Consider the following 22,204-nt stretch of genomic DNA (forward strand, 5'->3'; position numbering starts at 1 on the left):
TCGTAAAGCTAATAGATGAAGCTGCGACTCAAGGGGAAGTAATTATTATGGGGGACTTCAACTACCCTGAAATAGATTGGGGAACGGGAATCTGCAGTTCCAGCAAAGGTAATCGTTTTTTGACAAATATGAGAGACAATTATCTTTCACAACTGATTCAGGACCCAACAAGAAGGGGGGCACTGCTAGACGTAATATTAACCAACAGGCCAGACTGCATATCAAATATAAGGGTTGGGGGTCACTTGGGGAATAGTGATCACAAAATAATACGTTTTCATGTATCCTTTAATAAGATGTATAGTAGAGGGGTTACAAGGACACTAAACTTCAGGAGGGCAAATTTCCAACGGATGAGAGAGGATCTTGGTGCAATTAACTGGGATGATATCCTGAGACATAAAAATACACAAAGAAAATGGGAGACATTTATTAGCATCCTGGATAGGACCTGTGCACAGTATACACCGTATGGGAATAAACATACCGTATATACTCGAGTATAAGCCGAGATTTTCAGCACATTTTTTTGGGCTGAAAGTCCCCCTCTCGGCTTATACTCGAGTCATACTCGGGGGTCGGCAGGGGAGGGGGAGCGGGGGCTGTCTATTTATACTTACCTACTCCCGGTGCGGTCCCTGCAGTCCCTGCTTCTCCCGGCGCTGTTGCTTCTTCCTGTACTGAGTGGTCACATGGTACCGCTCATTACAGCAATGAATATGCGGCTCCACCTCCCATAGGGGTGGGGCCGCATATTCATTGCTGTAAATGAGCGGTAACTGTGACCGCTCAATAGAGGAAGAAGATGCAGCACCGGGAGAAGCAGGGACCGCGCCGGGAGCAGGTAAGTATACGGGGAGGGGTGTTGTGAGTTCTGTTTTTGGGCTCCCTCTGGTGGTTACTGATGGTACTGGGTGACTTGTCTTTCCTGGGTCTCTGGGTTCCACCTGTGTCATTTCGTTTGGATCTCCCGGCATCGTTTGTTATTCATAATGTGTTCCATCGGTCGTTGTTGCGGAAGTATGAGGTACCTGTTATTCCTTCGCTTGAGCCTCCTGCTCCAGTGCTGGTGGAGGGAGAATTGGAGTATGTTGTGGAGAAGATCTTGGATTCTCGTGTTTCCAGACGGAAACTCCAGTATTTGGTCAAGTGGAAGGGTTATGGTCAGGAGGATAATTCTTGGGTGGTTGCCTCGGATGTTCATGCTGATGATTTGGTTCGCGCTTTTCATAGGGCTCATCCTGGTCGCCCTGGTGGTTCTCGTGAGGGTTCGGTGACCCCTCCTCAAGAGGGGGGGGACTGTTGTGAGTTCTGTTTTTGGGTTCCCTCTGGTGGTTACTGATGGTACTGGGTGACTTGTCTTTCCTGGGTCTCTGGGTTCCACCTGTTCCATCAGGATATGGGAGTTTCCTATTTAACCTGGCTTTGCTGGCATTTCCTCGCCGGTTATCAATGTATCCAGTGTGTCTTGTTACCTCTGCTCCCTGCTCCTAGAACCTTCTGGTCAAGCTAAGTTTGGATTTTCCTGTTTTGGTGTTTTGCTTTATTTGTTTTTTTAGTCCAGCCTGCAGATATGTGATTATTGCTGCTGGTTGCTCTAGTGGGCTGAAATTGCTCCTCATGTACCATGAGTTGGCACATGAGTTCAAGTAATTTCAGGATGGTTTTTTGAAGGGTTTTTCGCTGACCGCGCAGTTCACTTTTGTATCCTCTGCTATCTAGCTTTAGCGGGCCTCATTTTGCTGAAACTGTTTTCATACTGCGTATGTGCTTTCCTCTCATTTCACCGTCATTATATGTGGGGGGCTGCTATTTCTGTGGGGTATTTCTCTGGAGGCAAGAGAGGTCTGTGTTTCTTCTAATAGGGGAAGTTAGATCTTCGGCTGGAGCGAGACGTCTAGGATCATCGTAGGCACGTTCCCCGGCTACTTTTATTTGTGTGTTAGGTTCAGGGTCGCGGTCAGCTCAGGTTCCATCGCCCTAGAGCTTGTTTGTATCTGTGCTTGTCCTTTAGTGATCCCCTGCCATTGGGATCATGACAGTATAACCGGCCACAAAGTGTTAATTGTATTGGCTGAAGTAGGAGGATAAGTAGTCTGAGGAAGTTTTTTTTTTTTTTTTTTCCCTCAGAGTTTGCTGCCTAGCCTTATTGCAGCCTGGCTACTTCCTCCTCCTCTTAATCTTTGAATGGCTCTGATCCCAGCTGTTTATCATGGACGTCCAGAGTTTGGCTTCCAGCCTGAATAATCTTGCCGCTAAGGTTCAAAATATACAGGATTTTGTTGTACATGCTCCTATGTCTGAACCTAGAATTCCTGTCCCAGAGTTTTTTTCTGGAGATAGATCTCGTTTTCTGAATTTTAGGAACAATTGCAAGTTGTTTCTTTCTTTGAAATCTCGCTTCTCTGGAGACCCTGCTCAGCAAGTCAAGATTATTATATCTTTCCTGCGGGGTGACCCTCAGGATTGGGCATTTGCATTGGCACCAGAGGACCCTGCGTTGCTTAATGCGGATGCGTTTTTTCTGGCATTGGGTTTGCTCTATGAGGAACCTAACCAAGAGATTCAGGCTGAAAAAGCTTTGTTGGCCCTCTCTCAGGGGCAAGATGAAGCAGAAATTTATTGTCAAAAATTTCGGAAGTGGTCGGTGCTTACTCAGTGGAATGAGTGCGCCCTGGCTGCAAGGTTCAGAGATGGCCTTTCCGAGGCCATTAAAGATGTTATGGTGGGGTTCCCTGCGCCTACTGGTCTGAATGAGTCTATGACTATGGCTATTCAGATTGATCGGCGTTTACGGGAGCGCAAACCTGTGCACCATTTGGCGGTGTCGTCTGAACCGTCACCTGAGATAATGCAATGTGATAAAATTCAGTCCAGAAGTGAACGGCAAAATTATAGGCGGAAAAAAAGGTTGTGCTTTTATTGTGGTGATTCAGCTCATGTTATATCAGCATGCTCTAAACGCACAAAAAAGGTTGATAAGTCTGTTGCCATTAGTACTTTACAGTCTAAGTTCATTCTGTCTGTGACTCTGATTTGTTCATTATCATCCATTTCCGTCGATGCCTATGTGGATTCAGGCGCTGCCCTGAGTCTTATGGATTGGTCATTTGCCAATCGCTGTGGGTTTAGTCTGGAGCCTCTGGAAGTCCCTATTCCTTTGAAGGGAATTGACTCTACACCTTTGGCTATGAATAAACCTCAGTACTGGACACAAGTGACCATGCGTATGACTCCTGTTCTTCAGGAGGTGATTCGCTTCCTGGTACTGTATAATTTGCATGATGTCCTAGTGCTTGGTCTGCCATGGTTACAAACTCATAATCCAGTCCTTGACTGGAAATCGATGTCTGTGTTAAGCTGGGGTTGTCAGGGGGTTCATGATGATGCACCTCCGATTTCTATCGCTTCATCTACTCCTTCTGAGAATCCTGTGTTTTTGTCTGACTATCGGGATGTTTTTGAGGAGCCTAAGCTCAGTTCGCTTCCTCCTCACAGGGATTGCGATTGTGCTATAAATTTAATTCCAGGCAGTAAATTTCCTAAAGGTCGTTTGTTCAATCTGTCAGTGCCAGAGCATACTGCTATGCGGGATTATGTTAAGGAGTCCTTGGAAAAGGGACATATCCGTCCATCTTTGTCCCCTTTGGGAGCAGGTTTTTTTTTCGTGGCCAAAAAAGATGGTTCCTTGAGGCCTTGTATAGATTATCGTCTTTTGAATAAGATTACCGTAAAATATCAGTATCCTTTGCCATTGTTGACTGATTTGTTTGCTCGCATTAAGGGGGCTAAATGGTTCACTAAGATTGATCTTCGGGGTGCGTATAATCTTATACGAATAAAGCAAGGTGATGAGTGGAAAACCGCATTTAACACGCCTGAGGGCCATTTTGAGTATTTGGTAATGCCTTTCGGACTTTCTAATGCTCCTTCAGTCTTCCAGTCCTTTATGCACGATATTTTCCGTGAATATCTGGATAAATTTATGATTGTGTATTTGGATGATATTTTGGTTTTTTCTGATGACTGGGAGTCTCATGTTCAGCAGGTCAGGAAGGTGTTTCAGGTCCTGCGGGCCAATTCCTTGTTTGTAAAAGGCTCAAAGTGTCTCTTTGGAGTCCAGAAGATTTCTTTCTTGGGGTATATTTTTTCCCCTTCTACTATTGAGATGGATCCCGTCAAGGTTCAGGCTATTTGTGACTGGACGCAGCCTACATCTCTTAAGAGTCTACAGAAGTTCTTGGGCTTTGCTAATTTCTATCGTCGTTTTATAACTAATTTTTCTAGTGTTGTTAAGCCTTTGACGGATTTGACTAAGAAGGGTGCTGATGTTGCTAATTGGTCTCCTGCGGCTGTGGAGGCCTTTCAGGAACTTAAGCGTCGGTTTTCTTCTGCTCCTGTGTTGCGTCAGCCAGATGTTTCGCTCCCTTTTCAGGTTGAGGTTGATGCTTCCGAGATTGGAGTGGGGGCGGTTTTGTCACAGAGAAGCTCCGATGGCTCAGTGATGAAGCCATGTGCGTTTTTTTCTAGAAAGTTTTCGCCGGCTGAGCGGAATTATGATGTTGGTAATCGGGAACTTTTGGCCATGAAGTGGGCATTTGAGGAGTGGCGTCATTGGCTAGAGGGTGCTAGACATCGTGTGGTGGTCTTGACTGATCACAAAAATTTGATTTACCTTGAGTCTGCCAGGCGTCTGAATCCTAGACAGGCGCGTTGGTCACTGTTTTTCTCTCGTTTCAATTTTGTGGTTTCATACCTGCCAGGTTCAAAGAATGTGAAGGCGGATGCTCTTTCTAGGAGTTTTGTGCCTGACTCCCTTGGAAATTCTGAGCCCTCTGGTATCCTTAGGGATGGGGTGATTTTGTCTGCTGTCTCCCCAGACTTGCGATGTGCTTTGCAGGAGTTTCAGGCGGGTAAACCTGATCATTGTCCGCCTGAGAGACTGTTTGTTCCGGATAATTGGACCAGTAGAGTCATCTCCGAGGTACATTCTTCTGCGTTGGCAGGTCATCCTGGAATATTTGGTACTAGAGACTTGGTGGCCAGGTCTTTTTGGTGGCCTTCCTTGTCGAGGGATGTGCGTTCTTTTGTGCAGTCTTGTGAGGTTTGTGCTCGGGCTAAGCCTTGCTGTTCTCGGGCCAGTGGATTGTTGTCACCTTTGCCTATCCCGAAGAGGCCTTGGACGCACATTTCCATGGACTTTATTTCGGATCTCCCTGTCTCTCAAAAAATGTCCGTCATCTGGGTTGTGTGTGATCGCTTTTCTAAAATGGTTCATCTGGTACCCTTGCCTAAGTTACCTTCCTCCTCTGAGTTGGTCCCTCTGTTTTTTCAGAATGTGGTTCGTTTGCATGGGATTCCTGAGAACATCGTTTCTGACAGGGGATCCCAGTTTGTGTCTAGATTTTGGCGGACGTTCTGTGCTAAGATGGGCATTGATTTGTCCTTTTCGTCTGCATTCCATCCTCAGACGAATGGCCAGACTGAACGAACTAATCAGACCTTGGAAACTTATTTAAGGTGTTTTGTTTCTGCTGATCAGGATGACTGGGTTACCTTTTTGCCGCTGGCCGAATTTGCCCTTAATAATCGGGCTAGTTCTGCTACCTTGGTTTCTCCTTTCTTTTGTAATTCGGAGTTTCATCCTCGTTTTTCCTCTGGTCAGGTGGAACCTTCTGATTGTCCTGGAGTGGACATGGTGGTGGATAGGTTGCATCGGATTTGGAGTCATGTGGTGGACAATTTGAAGTTGTCCCAGGAGAAGGCTCAGCAGTTTGCTAATCGCCGTCGCCGCGTGGGTCCTCGACTTCTTGTTGGAGACTTGGTGTGGTTGTCTTCTCGTTTTGTTCCTATGAAGGTCTCTTCTCCTAAGTTCAAGCCTCGGTTCATCGGTCCCTATAGGATCTTGGAAATTCTTAACCCTGTGTCATTTCGTTTGGATCTCCCGGCATCGTTTGTTATTCATAATGTGTTCCATCGGTCGTTGTTGCGGAAGTATGAGGTACCTGTTATTCCTTCGCTTGAGCCTCCTGCTCCAGTGCTGGTGGAGGGAGAATTGGAGTATGTTGTGGAGAAGATCTTGGATTCTCGTGTTTCCAGACGGAAACTCCAGTATTTGGTCAAGTGGAAGGGTTATGGTCAGGAGGATAATTCTTGGGTGGTTGCCTCGGATGTTCATGCTGATGATTTGGTTCGCGCTTTTCATAGGGCTCATCCTGGTCGCCCTGGTGGTTCTCGTGAGGGTTCGGTGACCCCTCCTCAAGAGGGGGGGGACTGTTGTGAGTTCTGTTTTTGGGTTCCCTCTGGTGGTTACTGATGGTACTGGGTGACTTGTCTTTCCTGGGTCTCTGGGTTCCACCTGTTCCATCAGGATATGGGAGTTTCCTATTTAACCTGGCTTTGCTGGCATTTCCTCGCCGGTTATCAATGTATCCAGTGTGTCTTGTTACCTCTGCTCCCTGCTCCTAGAACCTTCTGGTCAAGCTAAGTTTGGATTTTCCTGTTTTGGTGTTTTGCTTTATTTGTTTTTTTAGTCCAGCCTGCAGATATGTGATTATTGCTGCTGGTTGCTCTAGTGGGCTGAAATTGCTCCTCATGTACCATGAGTTGGCACATGAGTTCAAGTAATTTCAGGATGGTTTTTTGAAGGGTTTTTCGCTGACCGCGCAGTTCACTTTTGTATCCTCTGCTATCTAGCTTTAGCGGGCCTCATTTTGCTGAAACTGTTTTCATACTGCGTATGTGCTTTCCTCTCATTTCACCGTCATTATATGTGGGGGGCTGCTATTTCTGTGGGGTATTTCTCTGGAGGCAAGAGAGGTCTGTGTTTCTTCTAATAGGGGAAGTTAGATCTTCGGCTGGAGCGAGACGTCTAGGATCATCGTAGGCACGTTCCCCGGCTACTTTTATTTGTGTGTTAGGTTCAGGGTCGCGGTCAGCTCAGGTTCCATCGCCCTAGAGCTTGTTTGTATCTGTGCTTGTCCTTTAGTGATCCCCTGCCATTGGGATCATGACAGAGGGGAGCGTAGCGTGATTTTTCCCTCTCCTCGTTCTGGTGCGGCTCCGTCTGCAGCGTCCTCTAGCAGTGATGCTCAGGTTAGAGGGCGCGGTGACGTAGTCAGTGCGCGCCCTCTGCTGAGCGTCAGTGCTGGAGACGGAGCTGCACAAGGAGCAGGTAAATATTGAATGCACCGGCGTCCTGAGCGAAGAGAAGTGAGTATGTGATTTTTTTTATTGCAGCAGCATTATATATGGAGCATCTATGGGGCCATAATCAACGGTGCAGAGCAATATATATGGGGCACAACTTTCTATGGAGCATCTATGGGGCAATAATGAATAGTGCAGAGCATTCTATATGGCACAGATTTCTATGGAGCATCTATGGGGCCATAATGAACGGTACAGAGCATTATATATGGGGCACAGCTTTATATGGAGCATCTATGGGGCCATAATGAAGGGTGCAGAGCATTATATATGGCACAGCTTTCTATGGAGCATCTATGGGGCAATAATGAATGATGCAGAGCATTCTATATGGCACAGATTTCTATGGAGCATCTATGGGGCCATAATGAACAGTGCAGAGCATTATATGTGGGGCTCAGCTTTATATGGAGCATCTATGGGGCCATAATGAACGGTGCAGAGCATTATATAAGGCACAGCTTTATGTGGAGCATCTATGGGGCCATAATGAACGGTGCAGAGCATTATATGTTGCACAGCTTTCTATGGAGCATCTATGGGGCCATAATGAACGGTGCAGAGCATTATATATGGCACAGCTTTCTATGGAGCATCTATGGGGCCATAATGAACGGTGCAGAGCATTATATGTGGCACAGCTTTATGTGGAGCATCTATGGGGCCATAATGAATGGTGCAGAGCATTATATATATGGCACAGCTTTCTATGGAGCATCTATGGGGCCATACTGAACGGTGCAGAACATTATATATATGGCACAGCTTTCTATGGAGCATCTATGGGGCCATAATGAATGGTGCTGAGCATTATATATGGCACAGCTTTCTATGGAGCATCTATGGGGCCATAATGAACGGTGCAGAGCATTATATATTGCACAGCTTTATGTGGAGCATCTATGGGGCCATAATGAACGGTGCAGAGCATTATATGTGGCACAGCTTTCTATGGAGCATCTACGGGGCCATAATGAACGGTGCAGAGCATTCTATATGGCACATCTTTATGTGGAGCATCTATGGGGCCATAATGAACGGTGCAGAGCATTATATATGGCACAGCTTTCTATGGATCATCTATGGGGCAATAATGAACGGTATGGAACATCTATTTTTATTTTTGAAATTCACCGGTAGCTGCTGCATTTCCCACCCTAGGCTTATACTCGAGTCAATTAGTTTTCCCAGTTTTTTGTGGCAAAATTTGGGGGGTCGGCTTATACTCGGGTCGGCTTATACTCGAGTATATACTGTACTAGAAATGGGAGGAAACCAATATGGCTAAATAGAGCTGTAAGGGGCGCAATAAGTGACAAAAAGAAAACATTTAGAGAATTAAAGGAAGTAGGTAGTGAGGAGGCATTAAATAAATGCAGAAAATTAAATAAATTCTGTAAAAAGCAAATCAAGGCAGCAAAGATTGAGACAGAGAGACTCATTGCCAGAGAGAGTAAAAATAATCCCAAAATATTCTTTAACTACGTAAATAGTAAGAAACTAAAAAATGATAGTGTTGGCCCCCTTAAAAATAGTCTGGGTGAAATGGTGGATGAGGATGAGGAAAAAGCCAATATGCTAAATGACTTTCTTTCATCAGTATTTACACAAGAAAATCCCATGGCAGACAAAATGACTAGTGATAAAAATTCCCCATTAAATGTCACCAGCTTAACCCAGCAGGAAGTACGTCGGAATCTAAAAATCACTAAAATTGACAAATCTCCGGGCCCGGATGGAATACACCCCCGAGTACTGCAGGAATTAAGTACAGTAATTGATAGACCATTATTTATAATCTTTAAAGACTCCATAATAACAGGGTCTGTACCACAGGACTGGCGTATAGCAAATGCGGTGCCAATATTCAAAAAGGGACAAAAACTGAACTCGGAAATTATAGGCCAGTAAGCTTAACCTCTACTGTGGGTAAAATCCTGGAGGGCATTCTAAGGGATGCTGTACTGGAGTATCTGAAGAGGAATAACCTCATGACCCAGTATCAGCACGGGTTTACTAGGGACCGTTCATGTCAGACTAATTTGATCAGCTTCTATGAACAGGTAAGTTCCGGACTGGACCAAGGGAACCCAGTGGACGTAGTGTATATGGACTTTTTAAAAGCTTTTGATACGGTGCCACACAAAAGGTTGATACATAAAATGAGAATAATGGGGATAAAGAAAAATATGTGTAAGTGGGTTAAGAGCTGGCTCAGGGATAGGAAACAAAGGGTGGTTATTAATGGAGCACACTCAGACTGGGTCGTGGTTAGCAGTGGGGTACCACAGGGGTCAGTATTGGGCCCTCTTCTTTTTAACATATTTATTAATGACCTTGTAGGGGCTATTCAGAGCAGAATTTCAATATTTGCAGATGACACTAAACTCTGCAGGATAATCAATACAGAGGAGGACAATTTTATATTACAGGATGATTTGTGTAAGCAGAAGCTTGGGCTGATAAATGGCAAATGAGCTTTAATGGGGATAAATGTAGGGTCATGCACTTGGGTAGAAGTAATAAGATGTATAACTATGCACTTAATTCTAAATCTCTGGGCTAAACCGTCAATAAAAAAGACCTGGGAGTATGGGTGGATGACAAACTCATGTTCAGTGGCCAGTGTCAGGCAGCTGCTGCAAAGGCAAATAAAATAATGGGATGCATTAAAAGAGGCATAGATGCACATGAGGAGAACATAATTTTACCTCTATACAAGTCAATAGTTCGACCACACTGTGCACTGTGCACAGTTCTGGTCTCCGGTGTATAAGAAAGACACAGTTGAACTAGAGCGGGTGCAGAGAAGAGTGACCAAGGTTATTAGAGGACTGGGGGTGTGTGCAATACCAAGATAGGTTATTACACTTGGGGCTATTTAGTTTGGAAAAACGAAGACTAAGGGGTGATCTTATTTTGATGTATAAATATATGAGGGGACAGTACAAAGACTTTTCTGATGATCTTTTTAATCATAGACCTAAGACAGGGACAAGGGGGCATCCTCTACGTCTGGAGGAAAGAAGGTTTAGGCATAATAACAGACATGGGTTCTTTACTGTAAGAGCAGTGAGACTATGGAACTCTCTGCCATATGATGTTGTAATGAGTGATTCATTACTTAAATTTAAGAGGGGATAGGATACCTTTCTTGAAAAGTATAATGTTGCAGGGTATATATACTAGATTACTTGATACGGCGTTGATCCAGGGAACTAGTCTGATTGCCGTATGTGGAGTCGGGAAGGAATTTTTTTCCCCAAAGTGGAGCTTACTATTTGCCACATGGTTTTTTTTTGCCTTCCTCTGGATCAACATGTTAGGGCATGTTAGGTTAGGCTATGGGTTGAACTAGATGGACTTAAAGTCTTCCTTCAGCCTTAAAAACTATGTTACTATGTAGAGAAAGATCACTTGACTTCAGGCACAGCCATGCAGGCTTCCCAATAATGCCTTGCCTATCACATCAAATATTATAGCATTGCCAATTAAAGAGACTTTCATAGCCTATATAAAAACAAAAGCAGGAAATGCAGCAGTTGTTTTGTGGTGACTTTGGATATTAAGAGGACATCACAGCTCATAGCATTGCTATAGAAATAATGAGGGAAAGTCACAAAAAAACAGAAGAAACTGTACTGATAGTGTGAGAAAGCACAACAGTGAATTGAAGAAAATGTGTGCTTGAGAGAATACTGATTTAACTGATAGAGATAGAGACATAAGAGCAGATAAAGGCTGTTAGGCACGGTCAAGAGACTACGTGCATGTATTGTATGAGGCCTGTCAATCCAGGGCAACGGGTGGAAAGAAGCTGCCTTGGATCCACCTGTCTGACTAGTCTTTTGTGTGGCCTCAGTCCCCGTCAGTTATTAAAGTATGTTTTTCTCTGAAATGCAGCAAGGTCAACCATACCTTGCTGAAATCATACAAGCAGTGCCTAACAAATGCTGCCCACATATTAGGCATCATCTATCGTTATTTTAGGCAACAGTTAAAGTAGAAAGCATAAATATTCCTCAAGAACCATGTGAGAGACTGAAAAATTCATGCATGTAAAGATTACTTTAAGTTACTGGTGTGAAGATGGTTCGAAAAGCTAAATAACTTCATGTACTATTGTAGTACTAGGGAGCTGGAGAGGGCGGTTTTAAGCTCCTGAAAAGTGGTGTCGCAGGCGACTGACCAGTCAACTGCGAGAGGCAGCATTTTCTTGTTGAGGTCCATCAGGGGCTTGGCCAAGGTACTATAGTGTTGGACAAACCTCCTATAGTACCCAGGGGTCTCCAGGAAGGACATCACCTGTTTCTGGCTCCTGGGGGTGGGCCAGGATGTGATGGCATCCACTTTCCTGGGTTCGGGCTTCAGAACCCCCGGTTACCCAGTGACCCAGGTAGAGGACCCTGCTCATGCCCAGCTGGCACTTTTCCAGCTTAATGGTCAAACCTGCATGATGGATCCACGGAAGCACTTGCATCAGATGCTCTAGGTGATTCTCCTATGTGGGACAGAAGATGGCAATATCACCCAGGTACACGGATGCGTACCCTTTAAGTCCCTGGAGCAGTGTTGATCATCCGCTGAAAAGTGGCAGGGGCATTCTTCATGCCAAATGGCATCATGGTGGACTCGTATAGTCCAAACGGGGTGATAAAGTCAAAGCACTCCTGGGCCTCATGGGTCAGAGGGATCTGCCAATATCCCCAGCTCAGATACATGATGGTCAGGTACTTAGCCCTGGCCAACTGATTGAGCAGGTCATCGATGTGTGGCATAGGGAACACATCGGTGAACTTGACAGTGTTGAGCTCCCTGTAATTCATGCAGAACTGGGTTGTTTGGTCCTTTTTAGGGACGAGGACGAGGGGTGATACCCACGCACTGTTGGATACCTGGATCACACCCAGCTTCAGCATCTCATCAATCCCCTGGCACATCTGCTGCCACACCTAGAGAGAGACCCAATATGCTGTGTTGACTTCACTCACCTCTGGGAAGGGGAGAGAATGACCCAGCAGGGATTGGCTCTCTGGCACCACCACTTACCCCAGGTCAGTCAGGGAATGACAGAGAGAAAATAGTGGCTGGATAGGCTTCCCTTATAGGTAAGAGTTATTGAGGAGCTCCCAGTGAGGGGGGATATATACCACCAGTCCAGGCTGGGGATATATATGTAAACCTCCCGGCCATCACTGTCAGAGTTCTTCCCTAACACAGTGTGGTATGCTGCCACCAGTTTCTCGTTAGGTATAAGCCCCTCTTAGAACAGGCTTATATCGGGTAAGAAACCAACCCTGGGGTAGCGTATAATAACTAACTGAGCATGCAGATGTGGGGATTCATGAATTGAGATAAATGAGCAGCCCAAGATTAATTTTATATCTAATCGCCAAAAGGCGCACTAGAAAGATGCAGGTATATATGTACAAGAACAAATCTACAAGTATACAGTCAGCAGTGTAGTACAAGGGTAGGGTACAGAGAGATTACAATTACCATGTGATGTAGCATGTGACCACAGGGAGGCGCTGATGGGTCACAGGTACAAATCTTTGTTACGTGATTCTCTGGCTGTGTCAGCTAACGGGCCTCCTGCCAGTAGAAAAACTCAGTCCAAAATGAGGAGCTGCCTATTATCCCCTAGGCTGCTCCCTCCCATATTCTGTGCCAACCCCTGGGCTGTGCAGCCTCTCTCCTCCCATATCTGAGAGTATGGTTTTCCAGGCAGAACCGTGGATCTCCATAACTTTCCGCCCAAAGCTGTAAACAAGACAGCAGTGGCGCCAATGAGTTCTGCTGGGTTTTATCTGTGCAGGGAGACAAAATATGGCTACCATATTTAATTCCTGGTAGCTATGCTTTATAACTCAATAATGCAGAGTTCTAGGGGTGGCTGTGTGGTATGGGCTTGTGGGGAATGGAGTGCAGATTCCGATTATGTGCTCGGCTTGGTTCAGAGATATTGCCTATGTCTTTTGGCACCCCTGGGGAGAGTTTCAAAGGCCTAGTTGCTCGAGCTAATTTAAAAAAACAATTGGCCTCGGGGAATGCCAACGGTGAGGACTGAGTTTGGAGCAAGTATTTTGGGCCAACTGTATCTGCTAGGGAATTCAATCAGATATCAAAATGATTATTATTTATATATATAGCACCAAAATGATATCAATTAGATATCATTTTCCCATATCTCACACCTCCCCTTTAGAGGGCTCTATAGGGCATCACATTATTGTGTTCCCCGAGCGCACTCCTGCAATCTCTCCTTGCTGTCATAGCCCATCAGCGATGCCATGGTCGTGGCCACGTTTTTGGTGAATGGAGAAGTGGTACTGCTGGAGCGCCAGGCTCCAATGCAGCAACTTCCCATTCGTCCCGGAGACTATGTGTAACCAGCTGAGGGGGTTGTGGTCCAACTCCACAACGAAGGGATGTTCGTGCAACATATTATTATTATTCACAATAAGTGAGTTCATAGTCCCCTCAGCTGCTCCTCATTTACAATGACATTTGCACACCCTCATTAGATGCTTCAATACAAAATATAGGGTTTAAATCAGCTTAGTGCTGCTAATTTACATGTGGAATTCCTGAAACAACAGGAGGTATAAGTTTTATGAGTGTATTAAACAGCCCAATGGCAAATATGAAAATTGCAAGATTTCTCAAAATTCTAAATTAGGTTTAGTTTGTAAGCTTGCGAGTGGAGCCCTCATTCCTCTTGGTATCTGTTTTTATCTATGTGTTTATTGTTATGCTATAATGTCTGTTGTCTGTACTAGTCCCCCCTAAAATGTAAAGTGCTGCCAAATATGTTGGCGCTATAGAAATAAAATTATTATTATTATTTAGCAGGCCAAATAGTAAAAAAGGTTCTTAATGCGGGTAACAGTGTAACAGAGGCTGGCAGTAATAGCAATAAAAACAAAAAAGTAAGCCTTAGTAAAGAATGAATCATAGTGCAGCTTTCACTTTGAAGGACTGTATAACAATAGTGCAGAAAAATGTATATGTGATATGAGCTCCACCCTACAATATAAGCTCATTTAAATAGGAGTTACATTGCTGGGTATCCTTTTTAAATTCCTTATTAATTATTAGATTTTATTTTAGTTTATTACCAAACCTGAAATAACAATGTTCTTACCTGTGCCAGTGGAAAAGGCAGGGTCACACTCTGGTGGCTCATCCACGTTCTCTATAACAATATGGAAGGGATACATATCTGTATGAACACCATCAGAAACAGTGACAACTAAGGAATATGCTGTGTGATTGTCAGGGTGGTCATAATCCATTGGTTGAAGCAAAGTTAATGCACCAGAAACTGTAATAGAAAATCACATTGCAATCAGTTGTGTTGGAACGTGGATGGCAAAAATGCAAAATGTGGTTGTAAACTTTATATATAAATAACTTTTAAATATATTTGCACTTAAGTTTTGTACTAATTAATTTAAGTTGCACATATCAGATTTACCCTTTTTATACTTTTGTCAAAGTGCAATACAGTTTGAGCTTTTTGACAGTTTTTATTTTTAATTCGTGTTTATTTTTACAAAAAAAGAGAACATACCTTCGTTCATTTTAAACAAGTTTGTTTCGACTGGAAAGGCATAAGTGATTCTACTTCCAGCATCTCTATCAATTGCTTCAAAAACTTCTAAGATGGATCCAATGAGTGTATTTTCAGGTACATATATGGTGTCATTCTCAATTTTACTGTAAAGAGAAGTAAAAGAATCCAGCAACAGAACTGTAAATTATTCATATCAGTACTACCTTTTGGTTGTATTAATGTTAGATTATGATTAATTAAGGGGGTTGTTCAGGTTTATCGCGAAGATCCGCAGTCACTCTATGTGACTGCAGACTTTTGAATCTTTACACTGTGCACAGAGCGCACTGTAAGGATTCTCTGTTGCTGTTGATGAGACAGAGCGAACATGTGACTGCAAGAATGTGATAAGCATGCTTCTGGATAAATTCCAAATAGGACTGCGAGGCCTTGCTCAATATAAGGAAATTGAGCAAGGCCTTTCATGTCTAGTTAGAATGTGACCAGAAGTATGCAATGTCAAATGTCAAATATTTTCAATCGCATGACCATTCTGTCTTGCCGCCGGCAGCAAAGAATCCTGACAGTGCACACAAATTCAGATTCATGATAAACCTGAATAACACCTTTCAAAGCCATTTAGAAAAAAACAACAGCAATGTTGGATAAGTGAGCAATGAGTAGGATCTACCTTACATACATTAAGTCTTATTTGTTTTCATTGGCAATATTAGAATGTAGTTTTCTTATGCATGGGACTCCAAAGAGTAGTTTGTTATGCTGACTTTATATTTTTCTGTATTACCGAACAGCTATTTATAGATCTCGGTTTTCCAAATACGATATATACTGCAGTACTGCACAATAATAAGCTCCCTAGCTCACCTAACTTACATAGTCCTTCTATGCTGCAGACATTTCAGTTAGACTTTGTCTGAGTGCTCGCGCATATGTAGGTTGCCTTCCTTCCTACAGATAGTGTTGATAAAACTAAATAGTGTAAAACCATCAGTGTAAAACTCTCACACTGATATAAGTGTTTGTGCTCACCAATTCAGTTGTGCAATATCAGGCAGAACACTGCTGGATTTGTGATGGAATCAATCTTCCTTAGAGCTGCCATTCCCCCTGCAGATCAAGTCTTAGTCCAGATTTCATCCACTTCAAAATGAAACTCAAAATATAGGAATGTGCATGAGCACTGCCAATATAAGGGATGCTACTGCCTTCTCAATAAAGCAGAGTAATATTTATTCTAGTCTGAATTCAATTCCAATACAATGCAAGTTTGGGCGTGAGAGCTCCTCAGTGTAAGGAATGGATTGCGTGAGAATGTGAGTGAAGGACGAAAACATTCTCAGGGAAGAGTATGCAGTGGCACTAAAGGGGTTTTCGACTTTCAGAAAATGCCTGTCCAAAGGAGCAATTGTTTGTTTTACTTTTTTTAAAATGTATGTGCTTTACGTCAACAGTGCTGCAGGCAATTACTGTAGTGGGTGGCTCTTCCTAAGATAATGGCTAGAGATGGGCAAACCCAAACTGTAAAGTTTGGGGTTCATACCCAACCTAGTGTTCATGCATGGACTTCTCAACAATTTCTCCATGTTGCTGTTTCGGGTTTGGCACCCCGAGTATCATGTGTTTCCCATGCTGTTATATGCATGACAGTGCAAGAAACACTGGCAGCTCTGATCTGCGCTGATATCATTACCATCGGTCAGAGTGCTGCATTTCCAATGAGCTGAGCTGGGATGAGATTGTTAAGGTACCGTTACACTAAACGATTTACCAATGATCACGACCAGCGATACAACCTGGCTGTGATAGTTGGTAAGTCGTTGTGTGGTCGCTGGAGAGCTGTTACACAGACAGCTCTCCAGCGACCAACGATGCCGAAGTCCCCAGGTAACCAGGGTAAACATCGGGTTACTAAGCGCAGGGCCACGCTTAGTAACCCGATGTTTACCCTGGTTACCATTGTAAATGTAAAAAAAAAAAAACAGTACATACTTACATTCCGGTGTCTGTCACATCCCCCGCCGTCACCTTCCCGCACTGACTGTCAGCGCCGGCCGGCCGTAAAGCAGAGCACAGCGTTGATGTCATGACGTCACCGCTGTGCTCTTCTTTACGGCCGGCCGGCGCTGACACAGTCAGTGCGGGAAGCTGACGGCGGTGGACGTGACAGACACCGGAATGTGAGTATGTAGTGTTTTTTTTTTTTTTTTTACATTTACAATGGTAACCAGGGTAAACGTCGGGTTACTAAGCGCGGCCCTGCGCTTAGTAACCCGATGTTTACCCTGGTTACAAGTGAACACATCGCTGGATCGGCGTCACACACGCCGATCCAGCGATGACACCGGGTGATCCAGTGATTAAATAAAGTTCTGGCCTTCTAGCTCCGACCAGCGATGTCACAGCAGGATCCTGATCGCTGCTGCGTGTCAAACACAACGAGATCGCTATCCAGGATGCTGCAACGTCACGGATCGCTATCGTTATCGTTCAAAAGTTTCTCAGTGTGAAGGTACCTTTAGAGCCGCGGATTGACTGCAGCACAGTTGACGTGATGTCAGTATTGCAGACAATAACACACACCAGGAGCAGTGGCTGTGATTCTGCTGGATTCATGAGGGTGATTAAAGCACAGTTTGATTTTTTAAGACAAACTTCTTTACCACGCATACAAGTGGCATAATCAAAAACTCACAAATCAGGTCAAAATACTTGAACCAAACACATTCATAATCAGTATATTAAAGTAACAATTGACATGGATTTATTAAAACATTCAATTAATAATAAACTAATAAATAATAAAAAATGTTATACCTGATATCAGCAACAGTAAGCGCCAAAGAAATTGAATTCAAGTAAGCAACATTTAAACAAGTTGAACTTAATGAAATACAGAAGCCTACATGAGAAATTCTTATTCCAAATAACAGCAAAAAATAATGCATGCATTCAGTTTATACGACTAATATTTGCAATCCTGATGAAGATCTAACGAAACGTGAGTTGGGGCGGCGGATGCACTACAAAAAGCAGCACTCGTTACATGTAAGTGTACAATCTCTAACCAAGTCTTTCAATTTGTAGTTTATCATGGAAATGTAACCCTTCAAAACTGTAGCACTTTAGACCTTGTGTCAGAATCACTTATATGGTACATTTTTATTATTATAGCTTGTATTTGGTAGTGGTTTCCTTGCATCACTGTCCAACAGTCTCTATGTAACTAGTTACCTGCTTATTTGTTTTAACTGGTTAAAATAAAAATCAGCTTTTAAGAATATATGCTTTTGGGGTTTTTCTTTACCCTCTCTTTTGCAATGTACAGAATGTGAGTTTTTTTCCCCCTAAACTTGTTTTGCTCAATATGGGTACCTTTTGATATTGATCTCATATGATTAGCAATAGTCTGACAAATGAGTTAAATAATATAACGACATGTAAAAAAAATAAAAATAGCAATAAAAAGGATCATTTATAAAAATATTACTGATTATTTTCAGTATAATGCAAGTATTTAAACTATCATATGTTTATGTACAGATCTTGAATATCTACAAAAATTTTGAACAAGGGCAATAGAAACTGTTTTGAAACATCATGATTCAGAATGTCACTCTTAATATTTGAACTATGGTTATTCATTAGTTTCTTAGTGGTTTTTATTGTTTCCTCTATATAATGACAATTACAACTAAATTCTAAAAAACATAAAATAAAAAGATAAAAGGTAGCATAATTTAAAAACTCATTAATATTGACAAACTCATTGATGATGGCCAGCAAAAGTTTCTCCCTAGCTTGTATTGACATACTGTATAGAATAATAGAATGGTAGAGTTGGAAGGGACCTGCAGGGTCAACTGGTCCAACCCCCTGTTCAATGCAGCAATCACTAAAGCATCTCAGACAGATGTCTGTCCAGCCTCTGTTTAAAGACTTCAATTGAAGGAGAACTAACCACTAGGGTTGAGCGAAACAGATCGGCACTTTTCAAAAGTCGCCGACTTTTAGCAATGCGCCTATTCTGGCACTTGGCCACTCTCTTCCCATTCCCGTGTAGCGGTGGGATATGGGGTAATGAAGGGTTAATGTCACCTTGCTATTGTAAGGTGGCATTAAGCCAGATTAATAATGGAGAGGTGTCAATTCTGACACCTATACATTATTAATCCATTTGCATTAAATGGTTAAAAAAAACACACACACATTATTAAAAAGTATTTTAATGAAATAAAAACACAGGTTGTTTTAATATTTTATTGTACGCTCAATCCACTGGCTGAAGACCCTCGCTCTGTAACAAATAAAAAATAATAAACCAACAATATACATACCTTCCGTAGATCTGTAACGTCCCACGTTGTAAATCCATCTGAAGGGGTTAAAATATTTTACAGCCAGGAGCTCTGCTAATGCAGCTGTGCTCGTGGCTGTAAACCCCAGAGAATTAAGGTAATGTAGGTCAATGACCTATAGTTACCTTCATTCGCGGTGATTCGCCCCCTGCTGGATGTCCTCATATGACCTTGAGCTTGGGAACTTTTCCCACGCTCCAGGGACATCCAGCAGGGGGTGCATCACTGCGAATGAAGGTAACTCCAGGTCATTGACCTAAATTACCTTCATTCGCTGGGGTTTACAGCCACGAGCAGCGCTGCATTAGCAGAGCTCCTGGCTGTAAAATATTTTAACCCCTTCAGATGGATTTACAACGTGGGACGTTACAGATCTACGGAAGGTATGTATATTGTTGGTTTATTATTTTTTATTTGTTACAGAATGAGGGTCTTCAGCCAGTGGATTGAGCATACAATAAAACATTAAAACAAACAGTGTGTTTATTTCATTAAAATAATTTTTAATAATGTGTTTGTGTTTTTTTAACTCTTTCATACTATTGGATTAATAATGGATAGGTGTCATAATTGACGCCTCTCCATTATTAATCTGGCTTAATGTCACCTTACAATAGCAAGGTGGCATTAACCCTTCATTACCCCATATCCCACCACTACACGGGAATGGGAAGAGAGTGCCAGAATAGGCGCATCTTTCAGATGTGCCTTTTCTGGGGTGGCTGGGGGCAGGTGTTTTTAGCCAGGGGGGGCCAATAACCGTGGACCCTCTCCAGGCTATTAATATCTGCCCTCAGTCACTGGCTTTACTACTCTGGCGGAGAAAATTGCGCGGGAGCCCACGCCAATTTTTTCCGCGATTTAACCCTTAAATTTAAGAGCTACAGTGCCGAAATTTTGCACATACACACTACTATCGTGTGGAATATGCAAATAAAGGGGGATATGACATGGTTTACTGTATGTAATCCATGTCTCATATCATGTCGGGTTTTGGCAGGAGAAATGAAAAGCCGGTAATTGAATTACCGGCTTTTCTGCTATATCGCCCTGAAGGAAATATATATAAAAAAAAACCCCATAGACTTTCATTGGGTTTCGAGGTTCTGCCGATCCCCGACCCCGACTTTTCAATAGGATCGGCCGATTTCACTCAACCCGACTTTTGAGAAAGTCGGGTTTCGTGAAACCCGACTCGACCCTAAAAAACTAAAAGTCGCTCAACCCTACTAACCACCTCTCGTGCCAGCCTATTACACTCGTGCATCACCCTCACTGTCAAAAAGTATTTTTTAACATCTAATCTGTGTCTCCTCCCATTAAGTGTCATCCCATTGCTTCTAGTCTTTTCTTATGCAAATGAAATTAAAGCTGATCTCTCTATAGTGTTACAGCCCTTGAAATAGTTGTTGACAGCTATTAAATTTCCTCGGTCTTCTCTTTTGCAAGCTAAACATTCCCAAATCCTCTAACCATTAATCATAGGACATTGTTTGCAGATCGGTCACCATTCTGATCACTCTTCTCTGAATTCACTCCAGTTTCTTCATGGCTTTTTACTGGACACAGTATTCCAGATAAGGTCTGACCAAAGAGTAGTAGAGTGGGATAATTACTTCACATGACTTAGGCTGTATACTTCTGTTCATGCATCCCAGAATTTTGCTGCTGCATCACACTGTTGACTCATGTTCAGTCTGGGATCTATTAGTGTACCCAAGACTTTATCACATGTACTGTCGCTTATTCCTATTCCTCCCTGTTAGGGTTTGGTGGAACACACGAAATATATTTATAGAGTATAAGGTGCATTTGTGCAGGAGTAAAACCCGCTGCTAGTAACTGACAGTACTATATGGCGGTATAAGTGAACTCTTGAACTCAGTTACCTCACAGAGTCACTTAAGACAAGAGAATGCTGTGCTCTGTTAACCTCACAGAGGAACACAGCTACCAAATAGAGCGAACAGTGGTCATGCAGTCAGAATAGCACACGCAAAACTCCTCACCAGAGGTGCCGGTATTCTAGAGGCTTTTTTCAGCTGAACCCTGAAACCACATACCAATGACCACACTGGCGTAGAACACGTAACTTAGTTGATACTAGCGCATGGTCGTGCGGCCATGCAAACCTTTTATAGCTGCAGCAACTTCAGGACCTTCCTAGAGGACCAATGGGAGCTGCTACAGTACCTGAGCAACTTCAGGACCTTACTAGAGGACAAATGGGAGCTGCTGCAGTAACTTGACCCCTAACACTCCCATGCTGTATATGCTTTTTTCTTTTTTCCAACCCAGATTTAGGACTTTGCATTTCTCCCTGTTGAAATTCATTTGGTTAGTTGCTGCACACAGTTTTACACTCCCTGACAGAAGTTATGTAGCTTATCCATGTTATGTAAATAAAAGCTTATAACCTGACGTTAGATTCATACATTGGTTGTATAAATTATTCTTTTGAAAGCTGAAACCCTTCAAAATGTGGTTTAGGTTAAGAAAATAAATTGGCATCAATGCAGAATTATTGATCAGTTAATGGACACAGAACGGTCAGATTTTGACAAGACAAAAGTTTTATCGCCTGGTCATATAATGCACCCAATCCTAGTTTACATACTCACCTGCACTCAGTAAATGATCGGTTAATTAGTGTGTGTGTGTAAAAAGAAACCCAGCACCCCAGACCTTCACTTGAACTGCAACTTGAGCTCTGACAACATGCCAAAATTCCACCCTTCGACCAAAGCCTGGATTATCAAGAATCTGAAGACCAGATCCACTAGAGAGGTGGCTGGTGTTAAGGCTAGCGAAACGCACCGAATAAATAGAGATGTTTATTGATATTGGTGCGTTCGCAGCCCGGGGTCCACCGTGCAGGAGTACCTGCTGCTAGCAAACGGCGGAGCTATATGGCGGTATAGACTAACTCAGTTAATTCACTGAGTAGCCGTGAAAGGAAAGCACTGTGCCCTGTTAGACTCCACAGAGGCACAGGCTAACTGCCCAAACAGAGAGCAGTCAGTGGTCACACAAATACACAAAACTCCTCGCCGGAGGAGCC

At 43.1% G+C, this 22,204-nt stretch overlaps 1 protein-coding gene across 1 annotated transcript in view; it reads right to left on the minus strand.

The window, feature by feature from the left end:
- LOC138676167 (cadherin-related family member 4-like) overlaps window positions 1-22,204 on the minus strand; it is a 245,039-nt gene that overhangs the window by 134,981 nt on the left and 87,854 nt on the right. Inside the window, exons 7-8 of the mRNA XM_069765150.1 lie at window positions 14,786-14,931; window positions 14,357-14,536 (exon numbers count right to left, since the gene is read on the minus strand). Coding sequence (XP_069621251.1) covers window positions 14,357-14,536; window positions 14,786-14,931 — 326 coding nt within the window. The remainder of the gene's footprint in view (window positions 1-14,356; window positions 14,537-14,785; window positions 14,932-22,204) is intronic.

This window comes from Ranitomeya imitator, chromosome 4 (assembly GCF_032444005.1).
Source record: "Ranitomeya imitator isolate aRanImi1 chromosome 4, aRanImi1.pri, whole genome shotgun sequence".
Taxonomy (NCBI): domain Eukaryota; kingdom Metazoa; phylum Chordata; class Amphibia; order Anura; family Dendrobatidae; genus Ranitomeya; species Ranitomeya imitator.